This window comes from Streptopelia decaocto (assembly GCF_964273445.1).
Source record: "Streptopelia decaocto genome assembly, chromosome: 3".
In the NCBI taxonomy this organism is placed as follows: Eukaryota; Metazoa; Chordata; class Aves; order Columbiformes; family Columbidae; genus Streptopelia; species Streptopelia decaocto.
In genome coordinates, this window is record NC_138656.1 from 50,503,604 (window position 1) to 50,527,313 (window position 23,710).

Below are 23,710 nucleotides of genomic sequence, written 5' to 3' on the forward strand. Positions count from 1 at the left end.
TGGATAGTGCATCTTTTTTTTTTTAGGCTGTTCTGTTCTCAACCAAGAACCACAGAGCGGTCTCTTCCTGCAAACAGCATACTCAGAAAAAATGAATTTATCATGTATTTATAGAAAAATACACTGCTTGTTTTAAATGTCCTTGTGCTCAGAAGAAGAACATGGAGCTCAATCCATATTCTGCAGCAAATTTTGAAGTAGTGGCAGGTGGAGAACAAATTCCCAGTATGGGAAAATGGTTCTTTGCACAGTGCGGTCCTTCAAAGTTCAAATATAAGAGTTGGTGTCCCGGTGTTTCTGTTTCTTGCCACATTTACCAAAATGACTGAAGAAACAAAAGGGAAGAGGCTTGTAAGTGTAAAAGAAACAGGAAAATATGTAGACCAAGTCGTAGTCTTAGCTGCAGTACTGAAACATTCACTTTCTGCATAGAAAATTTCCTCTTTCTTCTCTTTGTACATTAAAGCAGGCAAAAGTTGTTGATGTAATATGCAAAGCCACTGTTTGAAACATTAATTTATAGCACTAGTTCCTCAAGAAATCTACTGCCAAGCAAGCCAAGGTGTCAAGGTTCCCTGCACACCTGGCATGCAGTGAAGAGTCTGGCTTGCCATGTGCCAGGAGTGGAAAGTTGTGCCTGTAACTCTTCAGCTATAAATTCATCTTCTACATTACTTTTCACTGACTTCACAAATCATGGATATGCTACCATGACCAAGGCCCCTTCGTCACAGGATGCTTTGAGGTAATGGCTGGTTTTCTTGAGCAGAAAGCTGCAGGTTATACTTTGCAGTATCTCTCCTACATGCTATTACTTCTGCTTCTAGAAGTGCACAAGAAAACCTTGTGTATTTATGAAAAAAATATAGATCCTATTCCCATGGGGTTTTTTAACAATCTGCATTAATGATATTGGAAGGTTCACATTTCTATTGAGGAAAATACCACCTGCTCATAACATCAACCTAACCTGGGAATTTACTTTCACACTTTATGACAGCTGACAAGGTTGGAGGAGAACACCCTCAGAAAACCTCATCCAAGTAAATATAAAGAAAATACGTATCCAAGTAAATGTAAAGAAATACATATCCCACCTTGAAATTTGTTCCACGTCCTCCACTGTCTCTGGTAAGGAGATTCCCTTTGTCTCTGGTAAAAGAAATACTAGGAGCCCACAGACAACTGCAAGAATACCTGCAATGGACATTAAAGAAATACGAAAGAAATAAGGGTTTATCCACTGAGGAAAGTTTATTCAGATTAAGGTTAAAGAGCGATTTTAAGAGTACAACAGCTATTTCTGATTACCTTACTCTTATCAAACACTTTTATTCTACATTAATTTAACCTATTGAAACACCAACCAACCAACCAACCAACCAACCAACCAACCAACCAACCAACCAACCAAGCAACCAAAATCACTTAGGATTAAGGTTTAACTTGCAGCCTCAATTGCCCCAAAAATGAGATCTTAGAAGACAAAAACTTGAGATAAGTGCATATAGGCAAAACCCTACAAACTGCAAGAGAACCAGGACAGTATTTCTCACATAAGACAAATCCGCCATTATTCAAGGGGCTCTATCTCATAGATGTATCCACGTTTCTTGAAGCCATTGAGATTTTCCTGAAATACTCTCTTTGTGTATCCATGGCCTAAGTAGATTATGTAATTCAGAATAAAAATTCTTAATTGGGAAAGAACACTCAGGTAGAGAGCCAGTCTGAAGTAGCACATCAAGAATCATTATTTTGGAATGATTTCTGGCGCAGATACAATTTAAACAATGTAATAAGTCACAAATAGAAAGGCTGGAATTAAAAGTGAAATCTCTGACTGTTGCACAGTCCTCTTTGTTTCTCTCTGATTCTCTACATGTAACTCAATTCAGCAGCAGCAGAATTTTAGAATTAGATAATGTTAACAGTACCTCTATACACATCTATTCTTGGAATATTGGTAATTTTTTAAAAATGTATTTTGTCTTTCTGTTTTTGTTTTCAAGATACAATTTTAATTAGCACCAGTTTCCCTTCTTATTCTATACTATCCCTTTTGCTTTTTTCCCAGTCACATCTATCTTCTGGAAATCTAGTTTAGCCACAGATTCCCACTTCCTTGTTAGAAATAACTGATTTTATTCCACAGGATAAAACCACAGGGCTTAGTTTTTCCCAAATGTAACTGAATAAAAGAGTTTGACAGGAATAAGTAGCTATGACTAATACAACATCCATGGTCATAACTGTATGTATCAAAAAACCCAAAGTAATACTTTTTCAAAGGACGTTAACCTCTACTGTTGAGAGATTAAGCTTATTTCTCTTCAGTTACAGAAATTAGCTGTAAGGTTTCTCAGTCTTAAAGCACCTCACATAGTTTATTTTATGCTCCTTCAGCCAAGTCACCCAAGCAAACCTGAGCTTATCCATAGTGTGCCATGAAATCACTCACATTTCATTGATTTTCTGTTCAGCCCTTGCTCTAGGCATGAATGTTGAGAAGGTCTGGTTTGAGAGGAACATGAAGGTACACACTATACTCTTTTGATGCAACAGAAAAGCTCTGTTATGAGGAGGATATTTAAACCAAAACTACATTTTAAATCAAATCTTACTGAAAATAATTAGAGGTAGCTCCAACCAAATGGCTGCTAATCGGAAAAGCAGGAACGGGGCTATGATCCCACCTAGGTCACACAAACTCGAGCACAGGGAAACACCAAAGTTTCTGCAAAAGTAAAACAGTGTCAGATATTTGAGAAGTGCTACCAAACAGACAAACCAACAGTTTAAGGAGAAAAATGTAGACTTAGCTCAAAAATTTTCTCAGCAGAATACACTATCGACATTGAGCAGTGGGTATTCAGTTAGGAAACTCTGGAGAAAATGCAGTTTTGCTAAAAGGTTGCGAAATAGGGAATGGGGAAAAGCAGAGGGAAAAGTTGAAAGATTTCTGTGAGCTTTCGACATACCTCAGTGTCGTAGGGTACAGTTCACTGTTCACAAGATAGACAATTTCAAAAGACATGGTGATGCCCAGTCTTCCCAGCGTGGCGACCGCCGTTTTGAGCCATGGCATATCTGTTCATTCAAAAAGAAACCTGGGTGAAGCATGCTTTGCTGCACCAGCAGGGTATTTCTGATAGTCCCAGGCCCTGTCAGCAGAAGCTACGTCACAGAAACACTAGATCAGTGCAAATCAGACTGAAGGGCCACTGCTGTTAGATATCAATCTATACTGGCATTTTTTGCTTTCCAGCATCACATGAGGCTGCTTTGGAGAATCAGAAATCACTTCCAATTGATTGATTCAAGATTCTGGTGTGGCATAACAGCACGGGTGGGGGACTGAATGTTAAAAGCTTCCATGACCACATCCAAATTGTGCTCTGGAAAGGAACATTTATTTATATAGAGAGGTTATGCTGTAAGGAACCCCATTGAGTCACCTTCCAAAGCCCTCTGGTCACAAAGAAGCTACCTGTAAAGGTGCATCTGCAGCAACAGCACAATAATTCTCTGTAAAGAAGGCCAACTACACTTCATAATTTGTCTAGCCATTGCACATCAGACGTGTTCCTAATAATGCTACTCCTGGTCATCCTCCCCCTTCCCTTCCCTGGTGCTTGGCTTTACACATGGGACAAGTGGCCCAGGGGCCTTACACTGCCCTGGTGTCTCTGCCTGGCCACCCTGGCTCCACTCGAGCTTTGTTGTGCTGCCAGTTCCATGTACACATCAGCGGGGAGCCTGTACAGATCAGCAGGACGTGCGATGGTCACATCTGCACTGCAGGGCAGAGCCATCCCATCTCACTCTGTGTGGCTCCTCAGCACTCTGGAGAGCCAGTGACCTCTGGAGGGACATCATAAAGAATGCAATAAGCACTTTTGCAACGCTCCTAGGACAGGACAGTCTAACCACAACTAGGCAGACAGGGAGGCAAGTGAAACAACAAGTCTGAACCTGGCATGAAGGGGACCTCCGCCACCAGACAGGGCTCTGGCAGTGATTGTGTTTTTTCAAAACCTCAACAGGAAGAACAAGAAAACATTTCAGTTTACACTGAACCAAAAAATGAGATGCCTGGGGTAATTTCCCTTCCAAAACAACCAAACAAACCCCCATCAGATTTCATCCTATGTTGCAAGACACTGCATTTGCCCTGAAAAGTTCTGCTTTCAAATACTTGTAAAAAAAGCAAAGGCTAGAAAGACAAAGCAAATCCACAGTGTCTCACTGGCATCCCCTTCAGTCCATCAGACCCCTGAGGTGAGGGTGACATCCATGTGCTTCCTTCCTCTGCCAGGGTACTCAAATACTCAAACTGTGTGAGCACCCCAGTGCGACTGATAAACAAACAAATGAACAAACAAACAACACCACAGGATGGAAAACAATTTAAGGAAAAGACAGGAGTGCTGGGAACCCTGTGTGCAATATCAGACCTTTTAGTTGCCCTTGAAACCAGACAAGAATGACTTAATCAAAAGCCATACATTTCCTCCAGGCCCTGAACACTGTCCAAACCCCCGGGAGATTGAGGGTAGAGCAACAATTCTCACAGTGTCTGCCACTGCCCCTACATCATGTTGTGATTTGCATTGCTTTATTGGCAAACGAGAAGACCGCCAAGCTGCCTCAGCTGAATCACTGATTTCTTACATCATTGTCTTCCAAGTCAAGGAATATATTTTCCCTTCATGTTTGTATACGATTCCCTTGCATTTGCCTTCAAAAACAGTACATGGCCCTTATACACATTTTTCTTAGAATACATCCAGCTGTTTCTCACCTCACATCAAAAATATAAACATAACATGTCCCAGGGCATTCTATAAGCAAATAAGTTTGTTGTTCCATGACTGTAATGCTGCTTGCATCAGCAGACAATTTTGCTTTCATCTACAGTTTTGTGTGGCCTTCTGTCCTTGCTTGAGGAGTGTCAGGGAGAAGTCATTGACCTGAGGAGCCTGAGGTTGGGAAGGGAATTACCTTCTGGCAAGAAGGCAGTAATGAGGCATGCAATTCCTGCCACAATATTGCTTATTCCAAAGGGAAGACGCCGGCCAATGCGATCAATTGTCAGTAAAATTAGGAGTGCAGCAGGCAGCTCCACAGCTCCTGAGATGAAGAAGTCTAGGTATAGGTTTCCTCCGACAATTCCTAGGCGCATGACAAGCCCTTGGTAGATCAGGGCACTTGTGAACCTAAACAGCAAAGGAAACAAACATTGAGAGGCAAACAAATTACTACAAGCAGCTGGAAAGACCCTAAAAGTCACAAGGGAAAAACTCCCTGCCCGGGTGACAAGGTGGACTGACATGAGCACTCACCATGCGTACATAAAGATGAGCGTGTTCCTTCTCATCCTGGGAGTCCTCACCAGGTCGAGAAAGGAGGGGTTGCTGACTTCCTCATTGCTAATAGTGATCTGAGGAGAAAAGTAAGCAGTAGAGTCAGCTGTCAGTGGTCAGGCAGGTGCTGGGGCAGAGTGCTCAGCAATATTCCAGTCCAACAAGCGAATGTGCTGATGAGCCAGCTTGCTGCTTTTAGCACTCCAGAGCAGTGCGCAGATACAGGAAATAGTTTATAACTGGACACAGCTGTGGGCTTTCCTTAATGATGATTGTGCAAAAATCAGAAAAAAAGTCCCAAATCTTGACTTGAGAGTGGAAAAATTATTTCCTCATTGTAAGCTGAGACAAGTTGACCAGGAATTTCTTGGAAGGTAATAAGCGGTCGTTGTCACATCAGGGTCACTGGGAGCAGAGCTGCCTTCTGCCAGAGGTGACAGAGAGGAGGAGACCGTGGCAGGAAGGGCAAAGCGATGAGCTGTGGGAAGCAGGGAGAGAGGGGGTGAGCAGCAAGCAGTGGGCTTGGGAACACAACCAGTGGCACAGTTGTGCAGCAGGAAGAAAAGAGGAGTGAGAGAAAGGGCAGATCTGTGAAGGCTCTTGGGTGCTACAAAACATTCAGCTGGTGAAATTCAGAGGGTCTTAAAACCCACAAGCACCATGCTGAGTGTGACTTCTACCCTAGAAGAAAAAAATCTTGCAAAGTATGAATTAATGGTGCTCATACTGCCTACAAAGCATAGTAAATCTGTTCATAGCTTCCTCCAATACAGTCACAATGAGGCACTCAATGAAATAATTAGTTAGAAGGTTTAACAATGACAGCAAAGGGCCAGATTTCATACTGTGTTTAAACTTTGGAGTTCATTGCCATAGGATATTATGGATTCAGAATATTAGCAGAGCCAAAAAGGGGTTAGGCACATTGATGGAGGCTGATTTTAAATGTGGCCAGCAGATTTTAACCATGATGCCCAAGCCAGGTGGCAGCCCTTTTGTTTGTATGTTGACTTGGCAGGTGAGGAGGACAAGGAAGAAAAGGCAGAGGTGGTTTTAGGCAGGGGCAAATGGTGAGATTGCCCAAGAACTGGCAGCTGTGGCTGGGATTGCAGTTAGCTCTCAAAGCAGCTGTGGGAAACATGGGGTTAAACCTGCTGCGCTCTTTTTAGGAGGATTTCAGGCAGCCTGCCTGCTCTGACTCTCAGTTATTGCCCCCCCTCCTGAAAGGAGGCCTAAGAGAGCAAAGAGAGGAGTAAATCCCTCTCTACCACCATGGTGCCCACTGCCTGCATGGGCGCAGGGGCCCAAGGAAACGATCCCAGACAGTGAGGAGACATGGGTGAAAGGATGGAGAAGCACATGGGAACATGCAGATCTGTGACAAGAACAGGAGTAAAGCCAAGGCATTGCCCAAGGGTCTTCTCAGCTCAGCCAGGGCTACACCCAAAGTTTTTACCCTGTATTCGTTTTTCCTGTCACAAGGTAGCACAGATGTTTTTCAGTGGGATTTGGCTGGATGTATTTATGCAGGACTTTTTCCTAAGTGAGTGACACAAAACCTTGTAAGTGGAGAGAAAAACCTCACATTTATTTGAACTTCCTTCCTACTCCCTCTTGCTTTTCTTCTGTAACCAGAGCCAGAAGATTTCTTCAAAGTGCTGCCACTTCTGCTGCATGCCAGAGCCCTTTCTGGGGCAGGCAGAGGTTGCTGTGATTCTGCACTGGTCTGAGACTCTCTCATATTATGGTTATAAACCTGCCACGACTGTGTTTGTAAAAGCAGGCTGCCAGCCATCATTTGTGACTTTGTGCAAATATGGTTTTAGTTTTCCAAAGGACTAAAGATAAATTCAGCATGGCTGCTACCATATATTTTTATGTCTTAATAAAGTCACAATAACCCCAAGCATGACTGAGCACTTTTTTAGGGATGAAAAAAAAATCACCGTGGAAAGTCAACTCTTCGTAGGGAAAAAATATCCTCTTTTTGCTCTTTGAAGTTAAGGAGAGCTTTGCTATTCACACCAATGCAGTCAGGAATTCAATGACAGGATCCATGTTTCCAAAGATATACTATCTGAAAACTCTGGAGGAAGTTTCATAACTAACTTCCCTGTCATTTTTATGTCCCACCAAATTACATGTCAGTTTTTCTGCAATAATTTTTAAAGAATTCTCATAACATAGACATATAGTTCTGCACACACTTAATTCTGCACAGGACATTATGTCCATGCATGTCTATAATACATATGCATGTAAGTTAACATATACTAGAAATATATATTTCTATATATCTCTATATAGTAGAAAAATGTATAAAGGGATAGGGGAGTTTGATTTACAGCAATCTCAAGAAGCAGCCTTTACTCAGCTGGTTGCAATCCATCCTGCTTTTGGACAGAGACCAAGAATGAAAAAATTATCTTGGAAAAAAAAACATGCTAGGGTAATTACAAGTAACTGGGGAAAAAAAGTTTATAATTTATAATTAATTTGATGAGTTCTGGACAGAACTGAACTATACCACTGCTGTAACCCACAGAAGAAAAAAGCAGCAAATATTTATCTGTTTTCATACAGAGGTCATCTGTGGTCTCTGCATGCCAAAAAAAATGTAAGGCTGCTACATCCAAAGCCATGTAAGGGACTTGACCAATGAAATTGTTACAGTCATACTGGAAAATCTTAGCCAAAATGCACTGGTAGACAATGCCTCTCTCTTCTCCCTGCCCCTCCACACCTGCAGCACTTTGCCTGAAATTGTTTTGTGAAAGTGAATTCTGACGTGAGTTAATGTGAGAAATACACTTGATCCATGACTAATGTGCTTTCTGGAGATGCTCACTCTCCTCTGGGCACAGCTCCAAGGATTACAGACATTGTATACATCTGTAGGAGCAGATCCAGCACAAATCTGGATGCGTGGAGGTTAATCTGCTGCAGCTGTGAGTAGCTTAGGGTCACGAGCAGGGACACTTCTGAACAAATGTATGTAACTTAAAACAAAAAGCAGGGAAAGACACATATCTCCATCCTGATCTGACACCTTGAAAATGCTGATGTTGAGAGAGGGAAAGTGGGTGTAGGAACTCGGGGCTGAACGAGAGGGAGTTGCAGCAGCACAGCCTTCCTACTACATGTCTCAGGCCACACTCCACAATGGGCAATGCCAATCAGACTGGGGGAAATCTCACCAGTGTGTATGCCCCAGCCAAGGACAATAAATGGATTTACCCTTTTTTCTCTTCCTTAGTCTGTCTTTTCATTTTGTTTCTCTTCCACTGGTTTTGGTCTGCAGTCCTCCAGTTGTATAAGATGCTAGTCCAACGTGACTAGCAGAGTTCATTCTGCACTGTGGGACAGCTGAGGGTGATTTCCTAACCTTGGCTGGTATCACAGAGATGTCTTGGCTTCCATCAGAAAAATACTTCACTAATTGCTGGCTTGGCTTGTTGCTGCTCATCAAAACTCCTTCTGTCATGTTGCTCCACTAACGTACAACAGGATCATGCTGTTTCTTGGCCAAGTAAGTTATATACACCTTTTTCCCTTGACAAACCCTCCCTTCCCATCATTAACCTTTATGTGGTCCCCTGAGCAACATAACACTCATAGAAATGCCATTATAGCAATGTTATGGCAGTTGAGCAAGTTGCTCATGAGCAATGCAGAGGACTGTGGAAATGTATATTTCATTGTACTCTTCTCTGCTGATAGGTCTAGTTTTGACTCTATAAAATCATTAGTCCAGATTCATGAATTCCAAAAGGCACAGAATAGGTTAGGGCCCAGCTTCTCTCTGGAACCTGTTGTGTGAACTTTAAGTTGCCAGAACTGTCATTAACATACACTTACTGAAATGGAAAGATAATGGAATATTGGTATGAATCAACTGGCTATTTCGATACTTCTTCTGTTATCATATACCTCTTCATGTGTGCACTTCATGCAAGGTCTATATTTACAGCAGGCTGGTCCTGAATATACAGAGCTACTTGGACTGGCTGGATGATTCATGGAGCCTGTTTCTCACCAAGGGAATGAATTTGAGAACAGCTATCTGGGGTTTCATAAGAGTGCAAATAATAACTGCTTGGATTTCATCCAGAATTATACCCTAGGATTCTGGTGAAGCAACACCACTCTTTTAGATAAGCTGGGCTAAATTCTCAGATTCTCCCTTGCTTAAGAAGAGCAATGGGAAAGACCTAGGTAAGATACTGTGCTGTGGGAACCCAGGTTGCCAGCTACCTCTTACAGAGCACACACATCCCTTCCTGACAGAATAGGACGCACCAGTCTCCTCCAGACACTGCCATCCCAAAGTCTTTATCTTTAGTCTAAGTGAAAATTTAGTTAAAAGTCACACATCATAATTTTGTATATGTATAAAAATGAATGTCTATGCATATGCATGTATGTAAGCATAAAGGATAGTATTGTGTACTGAAAGACAGACATTGTTCGTAGGTCATTGCTTTTCAATAAGAACATCCCAGTTTCTTTCTGAAATTATTGTATGTATTCCATATTCCATCTCTGGCCTGCTGTGTGCTAGCAATTTCCAGGTGTTTTCCTTAGTTCAAATAATGATTTCTAACATTACTATAGCTACCATTTAGTCTCCAGACCTGATTTGTTGCAAAACAGGAACCTTGTTCACATCTGTTGTTGTCATTGAACCATAAGGCAAATACCACGGTAAACATGGTCTGAGAGCCAGGTAATGCCACTCAGCACAGAACAAGGCAAATGCTGCAATGACACAACAGCATTATTTGAAACACATCAGTCCTTTCAGTTCCATCAAGACCACTTGTCAAAGGCCAGTAATTCTAACATATATTGTCCTATTTTGTAAATAGTGATCTCAGTGCTTCCTCAGTACAGGGACTAGATGATCTTTTAAGGTCCCTTCCAATCGCTAACGTTCTGTGATTCCATGATTCTATTTTGAACTTTGGGGCATATTTTCCCCCTATTGGGACTGAATCAAATTTATACTTAAATTCCAATTTTCTACTTCATCTTCTCTTTGAGTCACAAAAGGAAGTTCTAGTGAAGGAGCCAGGGAACTGGATCCTGCTGTGTCCATTCACTTTGTCAGCTAAAATAGGAGCTGCTGTGAAATACTGTTGGCGCTCAGGCTAGTTTCTGATATTTCCTGCAAGTTTTTAAATAGGAGTGTTGCAAATGAAAGACCTGATTCACTTGTTTGCAAACATTTTTTTTCATGCCATATCTTTCCACCAGTTCACTTTTACCCTCATGCAATTAGCTAAGCAGGTATGGGACTGACAATCTTGTTCTGGTGTGACATTTGAGGAGTGTTGCCCATCACATAAACAGAATTCATTTTAACACAAGTGAATTTTCAAAAGGTTAAGATAGTTTAGAAAAAAGCCTCTAGCTCAAACAGATGACAGTACCTCTGAGTAATGTGGTGAGAGATATTTCCCATTGTGTTTTGCAATGTTATGCATGATTTTTAATGCTTTCTCTCCTTTTTTTCGTGTCAGGAGCCAACGTGGAGATTCGGGAACCACCCTGTAAGAACACAGAAGTTGTAAATAGGGATTTTGCCCTTTAACATCACAAACAAACCAAAGTCATTTGCCTTTTGCACGTGTTAATGCACAACACACTGATTTTGCAGTATTTGGGATACAGAAACTCTTTGATGGACTGCTTTTCCAGTCGGTCTCCTGTAAAACACCTGATCCTTTTGGGCAAGAAAAAAGAAAACATGAATACTCTGTGAAGGTGAAAAGTAAGAAATCCAACTATTGTATTTACATAATGGATGTCAAAGGTATGATAACCAATAAGCAAACAGCGTGACTGTAGAACAGCAAGGAACAATGGAAGTCAACACTAAACAGATGTAGTACCAAGTACAGGCAGTTCAGGAAATTTCTAGATGTATCATTATAAGAAAAACACACACACAAATGTATACAAATTTTATAAACTGAACACAAAGCAATACTACTGATTGGTGTTTCTGTTAGCCTAGGGTTCAGATGATTCACCATTAAAACGTTCACAACATACAATGTTGTGAATAGTGTGCAGGAAGAGGGTGTGTGGATTAGATTATTTGAATCTAGCCCATGGGATGGCTGCACTTCACTGGCACTGATTTCACCACAGCACAGTGCTCTGCTTTCTCATTAGCTGTACTGTCTGACACATGGGAACTGTAGGGCAAGTTCAGACTTGAACTAAGTACGTAATTAGGGATGAAAGTGGAGTCCCATGGCTGATGGGAAAAGCAGACTTTGGTCAAGTTAACTGGATAAACAGCAAGCCGTGGGCTGAGCAGGAGCAGAGCAGGGTTCTGTGAAGGGGCAGCTGTGGCTGACAAGAGAGGCAAACCCTGGGCAGGAAAAGGAGAGTAATGAATGTCTGCAATTTGCTAAAAAGAATCAAAAATCCAAAATCAACAATATGCAAATATCCTCTTTCCAGCCTACAACATCTTGCACACTGGAAACTGAGCACCACAGCAGAAGTCTCAAGATGCTCAAATAGCAATAGCAATAATGACAAGAGCAATGACTGCAACGTTACCAGTAATAGAGCAGGAAGAGGAAGTTGGGTAGTGAAATGACCAGCTGGATCCCCTGCCAGGTGGGAACCAAGTATGCAATTCCAGGGAGAATCATAATTCCCAGGGTGAAGAACACCTGAATCACGATCCCAACAATCCGCTGGTCTGAACCAACAATCTCTGTGACTGAGCAGAGAGAAAGCCAAAATAACCAACACAGAAACAAACTGAACTAAAAAGAAAAATATTAGTGATGGAACATAAGGAAAGATAGTTGTATCTCAGATTACAAGTCTGTCTAGCCCAGCATCTTGTCTTCAGCAGTGTAAGCACATCACCAAGGCTGTCCTGGGCAAGCAGAGGTGACACAACCTCATCAATTCACCCACTGTTCTTCAGCTAGAAGGGTTTCTGATTGCATGTTTACTAAGGAATTACATCTGGGCAGAACAGGGGTGTGAGACAGCATCATGATCATGCTTAGTGGTAAACTGTTAGCACTCTCCCTGGCACAGTTCTGCCCCATGCCCCAGACTAGAGGATCCTTCCGTCAGTGGCTGCTCCCAGCAGGTAATATGGACAAGGCACCTGTGGGGAAGAGAGTTTAGCCATACCATGCTGGCTGCTCTGAAGGCTGAGATATGGGCCACAGTTTGTGTTATTGACCAGAACAAACATGGCCTTTGTTGGGATTTTTTTAATCCTTTGGAGGATTTTTTTATATTGTGAACATGCCTAATCACTTCTGAAACCCCCGTAGGACCATATTGCTGTCAATATCCCATGGCCATGAGATCCATAGTTGAGATAAGCAATGCACGAAGAAGTGTCTCTTGTTTGTTTCAAAACTGTCACCACTACCTAGCCTTCAAAGTAAAAGCAGAGGGGTTTACCTTGTTGGTTTTTGTTTGTTTGTTTACTTGTTTATGTTTTGTTGGGGTATTTTTGTTGTTTTGTCTGGGTTTTTGTTTGGTTTTTTTTGTTTGTTTTGGTTTTTGTTTTGGTGTGTTTTTTGTTTGTTTGTTTATTTGTTTTTTACTGAAGGAGATACAATTTTACAAGTTACAGTGATTTGTTTCAGCTGTCAATGGAGACAGATATGACACCATTACTATTTTTATTGACTATTCATCATGTCTGCATGGCTCAGGGGCAACCCAATGTAGCTGCTCAGCACTAGACCGGGAGGAGCTGAGTTGTATGTAAAAGCAAATGGAGGTTCTTGGGGAAGCCTGTTGTGGTTCTGAAACACAGATCAGTCACTTGGGAGATGTATTAATGGTTATCATCCTCCTAGTGCAACCAAACCAATGATCTGTGTATACCCCTTAAAAGATGTTACATTGGTAAATATTCTGGGTGACCCTGGGACGTCTCATCTCTAGTAGGATGCTTTCCTCAATGTTATGCTATTTCATGCTCTAGAGAGGAGTTTCCCTTTCTGAACCTGGCTGTCATTCAAGATGCCACAACAATACCATTTTCTCGTGAAAAGTAAGCTTGCTATGCTAGGAGCTTCATTGCTGGACCATGACTATAACCTATCAAAAAGTCTGCATGCCTACTGTTTTGATGCTATTTATAAAAAAAATCTTTCCTTCCTTATCCCTTTTCAGGAAAAAATAATCCTAATCTGGACCCTGGTGTCCAGCCTGTCACTAAGCAAAGCCTCCCAGCTAAAGAATGAAGAGCAGCCACCCAAGTGTCTGTCTTCCCAGTGATGAAAAACAGTTAATTCCTCTGAGCACTTGCAGAAGATACTCAGACTCTGCTAAAATTAACCACGTCTTTGTTTGTGTATCGGGTTTATTTGGGACTTGCTCTGTAGATTTTGATCCTCTTGGTGATCTTCTAGGTAATAAGAAAACCTTTTTATCTACACATTTCACTCTTCCACTTTTTAATTATTCATGTTAATCCCTCCCTATTGGAGTACGTAGATTAGACAGCCATAAAAGTTCTCAGATAACATCAACAGAAAAGTTTACATTGGTTCTGAGTTGCCTATAGTCAGCTGCTCACAGGCGTATCTGAGTTTCACAGTGATGGGTATGAAAGGAGAGCCTGGACAGTTCTGAAGCACATGTCACTCTTGTTAGTCTGCCCTCATGCATTACTTCTTCCTCATTCTTCTTCATGGAATCCTATGAGATCAGGCAGGCATATGCATGATGCTCATTTCCATCCTATATCAGTACTGAATATCTGAAAGATTTTGCACTTGCTGCCATTCTCAGAGGCCACCTCTGTACCAGTAAATTAGCAGACATTGACAGGTACGGAAATGCTATAGTGTTTAGCTGCCAGCAAGGTCCCCAGAACAGTCTGGACAAAGGCCAGTGACTGCTTTCCAAACTTTCAGTTCAGGAATGAGCCCAGATCACAGATGATGTCAAGTTGCAATTTACATTCAGTCACCTTGTCTTGGAAAAACAAATGCATTAACTAGGATGGAGTTGGATTATTCATTTTGTGCTGACCCCAGGGCTAGTGCTTTGTTCCCAAGAAAAACTATTATGAAGAGCAGATGTAGATAGACTCCTTGTCCTCCAAAAATCCCTCACTTTTCCTAACCAGAAAAGAGAGAAGATAACAGCTCTCACCAATCACGTAGCATGTCATCCAGGTTCCCTTGCCAAACACGCCTTGGAGAAAACGGAAGATCAAAAATACAGTAAAGTTTGGTGCAAATGCCACTATGATACCACATATTCCAACCCCAAGACAGGAGAGCAGGTAGATGAGGAGTCTGCCATATCTGTCGAAAAAAAAAAAAAAACAACAAACATAGTGAAAATCATTAAAAGACACAAAGGTTATTTTTTTCCTGGCATCTCATTTTAATGCTAGATCTAAAAGTGCCTTTTTCAAGACCAGATTTGTTCCAAAGGAAGGCTGCCTGAATCTTTGTAGGGTTGGCCCTTGGGATATAGGACTCTTTTCGCTGTGGTAGTTATCACTGCTTTTATGTCACTAATTTTAAAACTGGTGATGTCCTATCCACGTTCCCTTTTGGTTTAGAAAACAGTTTTTCTTTTTGTATCTAACCTATGGCCCATGTCTTACAGTTCAGATTTTTGATCTAGTTGTAGTTTCATGAAAACTATGTCCTTGGAATACAACTAGAATTTCCATTCTGTTCTCTTCTCCATTGTTATTGTTGCTGTTTTAAGAAGAAACTGTGGAAACTGATGTAGCTGTTTATCTTACCAAAAAGTATTTGAAAGTCTATTTGTTTGTTCAGTTTGCTCAAAAACTTTCATGAGAAGAATTTATATGGGACAAAAAATAGGCTATTTTCAACCAGATCTGTTCTTTTCAAAGCTGTCAAGGAGACAAGAGTCCACTGGTCTGACTGCAGCACATTCCCCCAGTGCTATCAATTTACAACATCCACAGTTGCATGACAATTACATCATGCTTAATACACAAGTACTCCTAGACATATTTTTTCATTTTAATAATTAGCTGTAGCTCTACTCTTACACAGTGCTAAGGTGCTAGTATCATAACTATCCAGCCAGACACTGGTCAGAGATATCTTAAGTTAGTGAGTGCCGTCTTTTCCATCTTACCTTTTTCCTTATTACTATATCCTTGAAAAGATGAGGTTTTCCTTGGAAGTTCAAAATTTGTTATCTGAGACAACATTCCAGATAATTTTTTAAGTATTCCTGACTATGAAGAAATAATACCTTAAGTTATTATTAATATTATTACAGATACCAAAGAAAAATGAGGCAGAAAGTATTATATTAATTGAAGAAATACGCCCTGCCATTGCAATCATCAGTGGTGGTCTCAGTCAATGCATGGGTTGACTTCTGTTAATTATCAGCACAGAACACAAACCAGGCTCCCTCCTTTACTCTAAGAGGTAGAGCTTATGGGAGCTCCCCATTCGAGGGCAGGTTGGCTGCTCAAGCCTGAATATCACCCACACCTTTTCCTTAGTATTCATCCAGCTCTAATACAGTTGAGGACAGGCTGGAGGGAACTATGAACTTGGTGGTAAGTGTGTGAATGGAGAAAGTTACCATACTGAGTCCCGTCGTTCCTTCCTCAAGTAACTGCTCTCTTCTCAATGATGTCTATTGAACATCCTCCAGTAAACACCAGACCATAAACCTCCTCTGAATGCTTGCTTTTCATTTCTGTGTCCTTCTGCCCTTCCTGGGTCCAGATGTGCTCAGAAAACATTGGAAACAACAAGAAAGCTCTTTTCATGACATTTTAATGTCCAAACAGGATGAGTAAGTAGTATTGCATGAAGTTTCCAGACGAAAAGGAAGCAAAGACTACATTGTCTGGATTTTGATAACCCAGTGTCCTAATTTTGGCTGGGATAGAGTTAGTTTTCTTCCTAGTGGTTGGTAGTGCTGTGTTTTTGATTTAGAATGAGAATAATGATACCCTGATGTTTGGTTGTTGCTGAGCAGTCAAGGACCTTTCAGATTCTCACACTGTGCCAGGTACACAAGAAGCTGGGAGGAGACGCAGCCAGGACAGCTGACCCCAACTGACCAAAGGGATATTCCACACCATATGACGCCTCATTCAGTATATATTTTTGGGGAATCTGGCTGTTTGCAGAGGTTCAGAGCAATGGTGTTTGTCTTCCCAAGTAACTGTTATGTGTGATGGAGCCTAGCTTTCCAGGAGATGGCTGAACATCTGCCTGTCCTCCAAAGTGTTGATGTATGCTTATTGCAGGTGACACTACAAGTGATTTCACCTCTGCAAAAAGGACAGCAGTGCTTATACAGTACCTGTCTGCAGCGTAGCCCAGGGTGAATGAGCCGGTCAGAAAGCCCAGACTGAGGACAGCCTGTGAGAGATCCAGCATCCAGGCATTGCTGCACACTAGGTTATACTGTGGGAACAAGGGAGAGGCATAAACACCCCTGGTGGGTTACTCATCATCCTCAAAACATTATAGAAATTGCATAGGGCCAGGCAGGAAGGGGAAAGAGAAAGGGGAAGGGGAAGGAAAAGGGAAAGGGGAAAGGGAAGGGGAAGTTCCAATGTGCTTGTTCAACCAAAAGCATCTTCCCTGGTCAGGGAAGTGCAGCTGTAGCAAGCGCTCTTCAAGCTATCAGGAAGACAGAGGGAGAGCTCCTCCTTGCCAAAAGGATTCTGTGTTTCATACATCAGCTGTCCAGATATGGAAAGTAAACTAAACACAAAGCTGTTAAATATGTTGCCAAGGCAAAGCCATGACTTTGTTTAGTGCAGAATAAGGCAGCGCAGCTATATTCAGTGAAAACATTAACTTATAGAAATAGTTTAATTCTTTTTCTTAGTGCCTTCCAGATAAAGGCAGAACCATGTGGTCTCTGAGGAAACTGAAAACAGATCTCAGATAAGTTTCAGATACATTATATGTATTTTCTTGACGGAACTTCCCCAGACTTCTCTTTTCCTTATATTGTAGCAGCCATATCTCCCTATCACGACATTACATTGGTGCATATCTGAAGAATTCATTAGCAAGGATGGAGATGGGGATGGGCAGGCATGAAGGGAGGAGGAAAGTGGGTGAGAGGAAGACAAAGAGACTAGGAATTAAAACTGAAATGAAACCAAAGTAGTTATCCAGACAGCATGTCATTGGAGATTACTTTAGAGATTCTCTGAGAATAAATACCAACTGCTGCCTGCCGAAATCTGCAGACCTTATGGGAGTTGGGAGGTTTTGGTCCATACCTGGGTTACCTTAAGGACAATGTGGCTTCAGGACCGAGGGAAGCCACAGACAGTAGCAGTTGCCACCATTTACCCTAGAGAGACCCTTTTTCCTTCAGACATGAGTTGTAAGAAATCTTTTTATCACTAGAAAGGTGCTGGTTGCTGAAGCACACACAGCGTGTCACATTTGTGCTTGCCAGCATGTGTACCACAATACTAGTTCTCAAACACTGTGCTGGGATGGGGTAGCCATGGGGTGGGTTAAAGAGAAGATTAACAGTCTCTTCTGTCACTCACAGTTCTCCAGACTCTGAAATTTAGTGTCACAAGCCTGAGTTCCATCTTAGCCCATGTGCATGCTGTAATGGTCAGCCTGGGACTGGGACTTGGATTTTGAAGGTGCTTGTACAGGAGATACAGAGGACACCCAGAATAGGATTTCACTGAGCCTGAATCTGACCAGAAGCCATAAAGTAATACTCTTAAATGTTTATTTATGTACCTAAAGAAGAAATCATTTATTTCAATATTCTGAAATCCACACAAGTGCCATCCACACGAATATCTATGGATTATTCTTCACTTTTATAAATTAAACTCCTCTGTTTTGGTTCCAGATAAACTATTAGCACTGTCACTGACAGCATGTTAGTTATGATGATTTTACTGGAAGTCCAGGATTTGGGGTTTTTGTGGCTTTTTGTTGGTTTTTTTTTGAAGCTGCCAGTCTGGGAAATCTCTGACTGAGATCTGCAGTTTCCATCTCTTGCAACTGTGAAGAAAAACTTGGCTAGTGACCTCTTAGGTCCCCAACGCGATAGATGTCCCACGCCCAATGACTTTAAACAAAGTCATGGCTTTGATGTCAATCCCATTAATCTGGGGACTCTGACTGGCCACCTTTCAGTCAAGCCAGGCCATCAGAATCTGGCTTCCACTTCTGTAAATCTTAAGCAAGAGCTGCAGAAACCTCAGCTTCCTCTGAGATGACTAAAACCTGCTCTCAGCCATCATAGTTAAGAGCTATTGCAATGCTTTCCTAAAATATCCTGAACATGGAGAAGCACTTTCAGACTTCAAGTGTTTCTTAACCTATTGCTTTTTGAAACTATGACGACCTTGGCAAATAGTAACAAAAGATGCAGCTTTGGAAAGCAGAGCTTTTTCATGAGAATAACCATTAAAAGAAGATTTTAGAAGGCAATGCAATTGACTGTGCTGATGACAGAGGTTGAGGCTCTCAGAGGAGCATCTGCAGCCACCTACAATACAGCTTACCAGAGGGCTCAAAAACAGCTGCAAAAAAATACCAGCTTCAAAAGTGTGCTGCTGGTGTGACGGAGAAAGAAATAATCACATGGAGAGATAGGCAGAGAGGGCAAGCAAGAAGAGTGGCCTCACATGAGCTCAAGGAAACCTCCCGAACTTAGCCAGAACTGTATTTAGCTAGATGCCTCACAGGACACACGCCTGGTGCAGGTTCCACAGGCAAGACCCATGCTGGACACACTAATGCTGCCATGTATGCACCATGGGGACCAACAAGACAGCTGCTGGACTTGTATATGCATGGAGAGGTATATACATTGCAAGGTCAGCAGGTCACTGGCACATCTTCTCTGGCCAGCTTGGCTTGAATTTCAGGTGCAGGTGAGACGTTCAGGTGCTGAATGTTGCTGATCAGCTGAGTTTTCGCACCATGGAGCAACAGTTCCCCCAGGACCTCAAAGCACAGCATAGACCTTTCACTCTCTTTGCCTGTCTCACCACATAGCTGCACCCTTCCCTGTGGGTTTTTGGTCAGACCGGTACTAGCAGGAGACGCCCCATGCTCTGCTGTGCAGATGACAGCTCTAGTGAGAGCTCAGAGCCCGATGCCACAGGCTGTTTTACAAAATGTTCTGTTATCTCATCTCATTTTTTACTGGTGTCTTCAGAGTTTGCTATGATGCACTGGCTTTTCCCAGCACTTTACAGCGATGGAGTGTGACAGAGGTCAGTCACCTTCAGCCTGTCTGTGCTCCAGCTCTGAACACTGCTTAACACAAACGTTTGCACCATTATTTTTGGCTTCCAGCAGAGGCTGTGGAGTGACCCTGGGAGCACCATTCCCCAGAGAGGCAGAGAGGAGCCCTCACACCTCTCTCCTAGCAGTCCCCAGGAATAACAGAGATCTGAGCCCCTGATCTGCAGGGTGAGTGATCTCCCAGTGAAGGTTAATATCACTCAGCATCTCATAAGTAGCTTGGATCTTTGACAGATCAAAATCTTGGAGAGAAATATCAGGCTGATTGATAGATCAGCAGGGAGGGCTTCAGATAGCACCAGGTTTAAGAGCCATTCATAGAATTACCCAAGTCAGAGAGCAAAACATTCTCTGACAGTTATGATTGCTCCTGAAGAACATGGTCATGAGACTCTCTCTCAAAAGCCAAAAAAACAAGGAGAGAAAGGGGAAGGAGTAAGAGTATTATTGCTTTGCCAGAAACAGCAATAGATTAGTGCGAGAACAAAATTTAAATGGGCATGTAATAACAAAACCACTAAAGCAATGTCAAACTGAGATGATCCTTACATAAAATCTGTAAATATAAACACTGTAGATCACTTAAAATCCACTCGTCCCTAATTACAGTTGTTGATTTCAGAGACCAAACCCCAGATTTCTAACACCTATAAGCTTCATGGGGATTACAGCTCCCCTTGAGCTGACACATGAGGTTTCCCAAGACCCAGGAAGCTGTCCTGGCAGCCCAAGTGATGGCAAAGGGAGTGCCAGGACGTTTCCCGCCCTGCCATGGGACAGTGCCGGCTCAGTACCTTCAGTGCACTACAGAACTGCTCTCCCGAGAAAGGAACCTGTGCTTGGAGGAACAAAGGGGAAGCTACAAAGCTGCAAAGGCAGCAGAGGAGCTCAGGTTGTGGGTGGCTGTGCTGGCAGCGCTGGAGTGGTGCCCATGCAATCAGTCAGCCTGCACACAGCTGCCAGGAGGGACCAGCTCCAACATCCACTGCCAGCATTGGCCTTCAGGGTTTATAATTTTGATTGTTTTTCAAAGAGCATATTTATTTTTTTTTTAATAATTTAATCCCTCTTTACTATAAACAGGCAATGAATAAGCTGTCATGAAAGAGGGACGAAGAACAAATGCATGCCAGAAAGAGAGAGAGGGAAATATCTTTACTGGAGAGGACTCTTTTATCTGAACAACAGTTTCAGATGAGTTAGGCAGCAGCTGAAACTAGTTTTTGGCTAACAATGTGTTTTAAATATTCTGGGAAATTGGAAAATACAGAAAACTTCTATGAAACTACAAGCTTTTTCTGAAGACATTAGTGACACTATGCTAACTGTGTTTTCCCAAGTTAGTCCTGCACTTTGTTATTTTCTAAGTACTTAAATAACTTCTGATACAGATAAGCATTCTCAGACCTTTTCTGTTTGCTTGACGTAGCACCTAGCATTTAAGTCATCACCCTGGTAATGTCTTGCTTTTCGTTTGCAAACATAACCTTTAGAGGGGAATGTAACCTTTAAAAGAGAATTGCACACTCTGCAGAGATCAATTTTTGATCCAAGCTGCCTGTCAGATCCCCATCACCACTTCAGCTGTGACCTGGTTTGGTTGTGCCTGATAGTTGTCCCCATCTGCAACACTTGGAGGAAAAGTACCTGCATCTGTTCACCCAGGATTTCAGCTTGTCTCCAGTTAGCCAGTAGTCCTCCTATGTGACACTCCCTCAAAGCATCTCCCACGTCCCTTCCTAGCTGCCTCCTCAAACAGGAGCACAGTGGTGCCTCCTCTCTGTTTCTGAATGGTCATATGTCCACCCATGCATGGGCTGATGTTTACACTCCTACTACACAGGCTGCTCCTACACCCAGGCAGAGGCATCCACATAGTGAGGAGCTCAGCAACCAGGAGTACTTCCATGCAAATATCCGGTGGCATCACGGAGCAGAAGAGTTATCCCTGTCAGTAACCATCTCCCACTATGAGTAATAGGAGATCCCATTTCCTGAAAGTACAGGTTCTTCTCATAACATACCAAAAAAATCCCAGGATATGGTCTTTAAATGTCCCAGACTATCCTCCTGTGATCCCACTTGGTTTCCAAAATTGGTAACATTAGAGAAGTAAAAACTCTAGGGCTCTCTGTCTGTCTGGACTACAGCTGTCTGACTTTGGTTTTCTTTTTTTTTCTTCCTGAACATTCCAGTTTGGTGCCTCAAGGGAAGAAGAGCTATAGCTCACACCAACTGAAAATAAGCTACAGAAAAGAGAACATGGGCTCATTGATAAGCATCACACAGCCCTTGGCAAGCTGCAACCCAGCACAGGTTTCCCCTCAGAAGCATCACCTCTACAGCTGCAAAAGCACACCCCTGCTGCTGCAAAATTTGGGATATATTCTGAAGAAACATTTAGGAGATGTTAGTGAGGAGAGCTTACTGTCCTGTCCTTCGTGTGCATTTGTAGGTGTCTCTGACCACAAACAGTGTCCTTGCAGTGCATGTCTATGCCATGAAGTAAATATTTCTGCTTTCACTTGAATAATTTCACTGCTCACCCAGGACAACATAGCAGAAAGGGAATGTCATTGTATCCTGTGTTCAGTTTCCTTTCCTGCAGAGACTTGAAATGTAATTGCTAAAACATTTACTGCAGTGTGGGAGGAAGGATGTGGAAAAGGAAAGCCTTAGGGGTTTTTTGCCTATTTATTGACCTGTATAGCACTGGCTACACCTAGATCCTGTTAAAACCTAGCTAGCCAGCTCCTCATTGCAATCATCAAGCAGGTGAACTAGCCCAGCTGGCCAGTTCAGCTTTCCAGTGAAGGGCATGTCCTCTTCCTCAGCATGGCCACGCTCCCTGCTAAGCCCCTCACTGCACAGGGGCATGCACCCAGCACAACCCTGCAACTCGTCTTCCCATTCAGTGCTGTGCTCGCCTGCATGATTTCTATCCACTGTATGACAAAAAGTGTTGTGTGCCTGAACACAGCCTCCTTCTGTTTAGAGAGTTGACCAAAAAAGGTTGTGCTGCCCAAACTGATAAACAATCTATATCTGCACTCCTTTCCTCTTAGCCTTGGCAACGAGCTGGCATCCTGAGCAGAACTGGGTGCTGCCAACAGAGACAGGCAGCAGGAACCAGCTCCTTCAGGACACCCCCCTCTACAGAGTCCTTAGCAGACTGGGGAAAATCAGTCCCACCCTGACAGCCTCGTGGTACAGGCAGACACACACCCCTGCTTTGACATACATCCCTGTGCTGAATGTTTTCCTCCCACCAGAGGCTTGAACATCAATATGAAATCCCAGTGCAGATTTACAGTAGCAGTGGTGTGGCTGGAATGAACTGGGCTGGTGCACTTTGCAGCACCAAACCACCTGAGTGATCTCTCTTGGAAAAGGAAGAGGTTTTGCACTGTTACCCTGTAGTTCATTAATGGAGTAATCTCTGTAGAAAGGAGTGGGAACTGGCTGGGATGGGAACAGAAGAAATATTCATACATAACTACTGGTTGGGAAACACGGGGGCTGCGGCAACTTCCCATTTCTTCACAGCTTTGGCAGAAGGCAAACATTTTCCATTTTAGTTTGACATGCAGACTAATCATGGACTTGTAATTCCTGGTAGCTGAGAGGCCTTTATGCACTGAGCAAGTCCCAAAACACTACAGAATACCTATCCCTGTAGAAATGCATTGCTTTAAATGACAACGTCTTTAAAACCTCCTCAAAATGTAGCAACTTAGAGTAGGAGTTTGGAAGCACTTTACTGTCTGTTACAATTTAATTTCAAAATGATGGATGAAACTTTTTGCTTGACAAAGAGATCTACAGTGATTCCTCAGCCCAATTACAACAGCATATTGAGAGTACACACATATATCTTAAGTGGCATTCATACAAGCGACCAAATGGAGGCTGGTTTACCCTTTCACTCCCAGTGACAAAAGGTTTAGGGCAATATTCATTCATTGTTTAAGGAAACCTGAGAAGATGCAGATTGTTGCTGCATGTTCTTTATTTGTTGCTGGGCAGCTCTTCTCCATCTGGCTTGTCCTCTGGGCTTTCAATCTCCTATCTTTC

General features: G+C 42.5%; 1 protein-coding gene across 2 annotated transcripts in view; it reads right to left on the minus strand.

The window, feature by feature from the left end:
* The window catches only part of SLC22A3 (solute carrier family 22 member 3), a 29,847-nt gene continuing 6,137 nt past the window's right edge, over positions 1 to 23,710 (minus strand). For both annotated transcript variants that reach the window (XM_082050141.1, XM_082050140.1), the window contains 10 exons: positions 16,692 to 16,795; positions 14,526 to 14,680; positions 11,943 to 12,108; positions 10,799 to 10,916; positions 5,346 to 5,443; positions 5,005 to 5,219; positions 2,982 to 3,090; positions 2,625 to 2,737; positions 1,098 to 1,197; positions 1 to 325 (listed from right to left, as the gene is read on the minus strand). In XM_082050141.1, the coding sequence (XP_081906267.1) occupies positions 268 to 325; positions 1,098 to 1,197; positions 2,625 to 2,737; positions 2,982 to 3,090; positions 5,005 to 5,219; positions 5,346 to 5,443; positions 10,799 to 10,916; positions 11,943 to 12,108; positions 14,526 to 14,680; positions 16,692 to 16,795 (1,236 nt within the window). In that variant the 3' untranslated portion in view covers positions 1 to 267. The remainder of the gene's footprint in view (positions 326 to 1,097; positions 1,198 to 2,624; positions 2,738 to 2,981; positions 3,091 to 5,004; positions 5,220 to 5,345; positions 5,444 to 10,798; positions 10,917 to 11,942; positions 12,109 to 14,525; positions 14,681 to 16,691; positions 16,796 to 23,710) is intronic.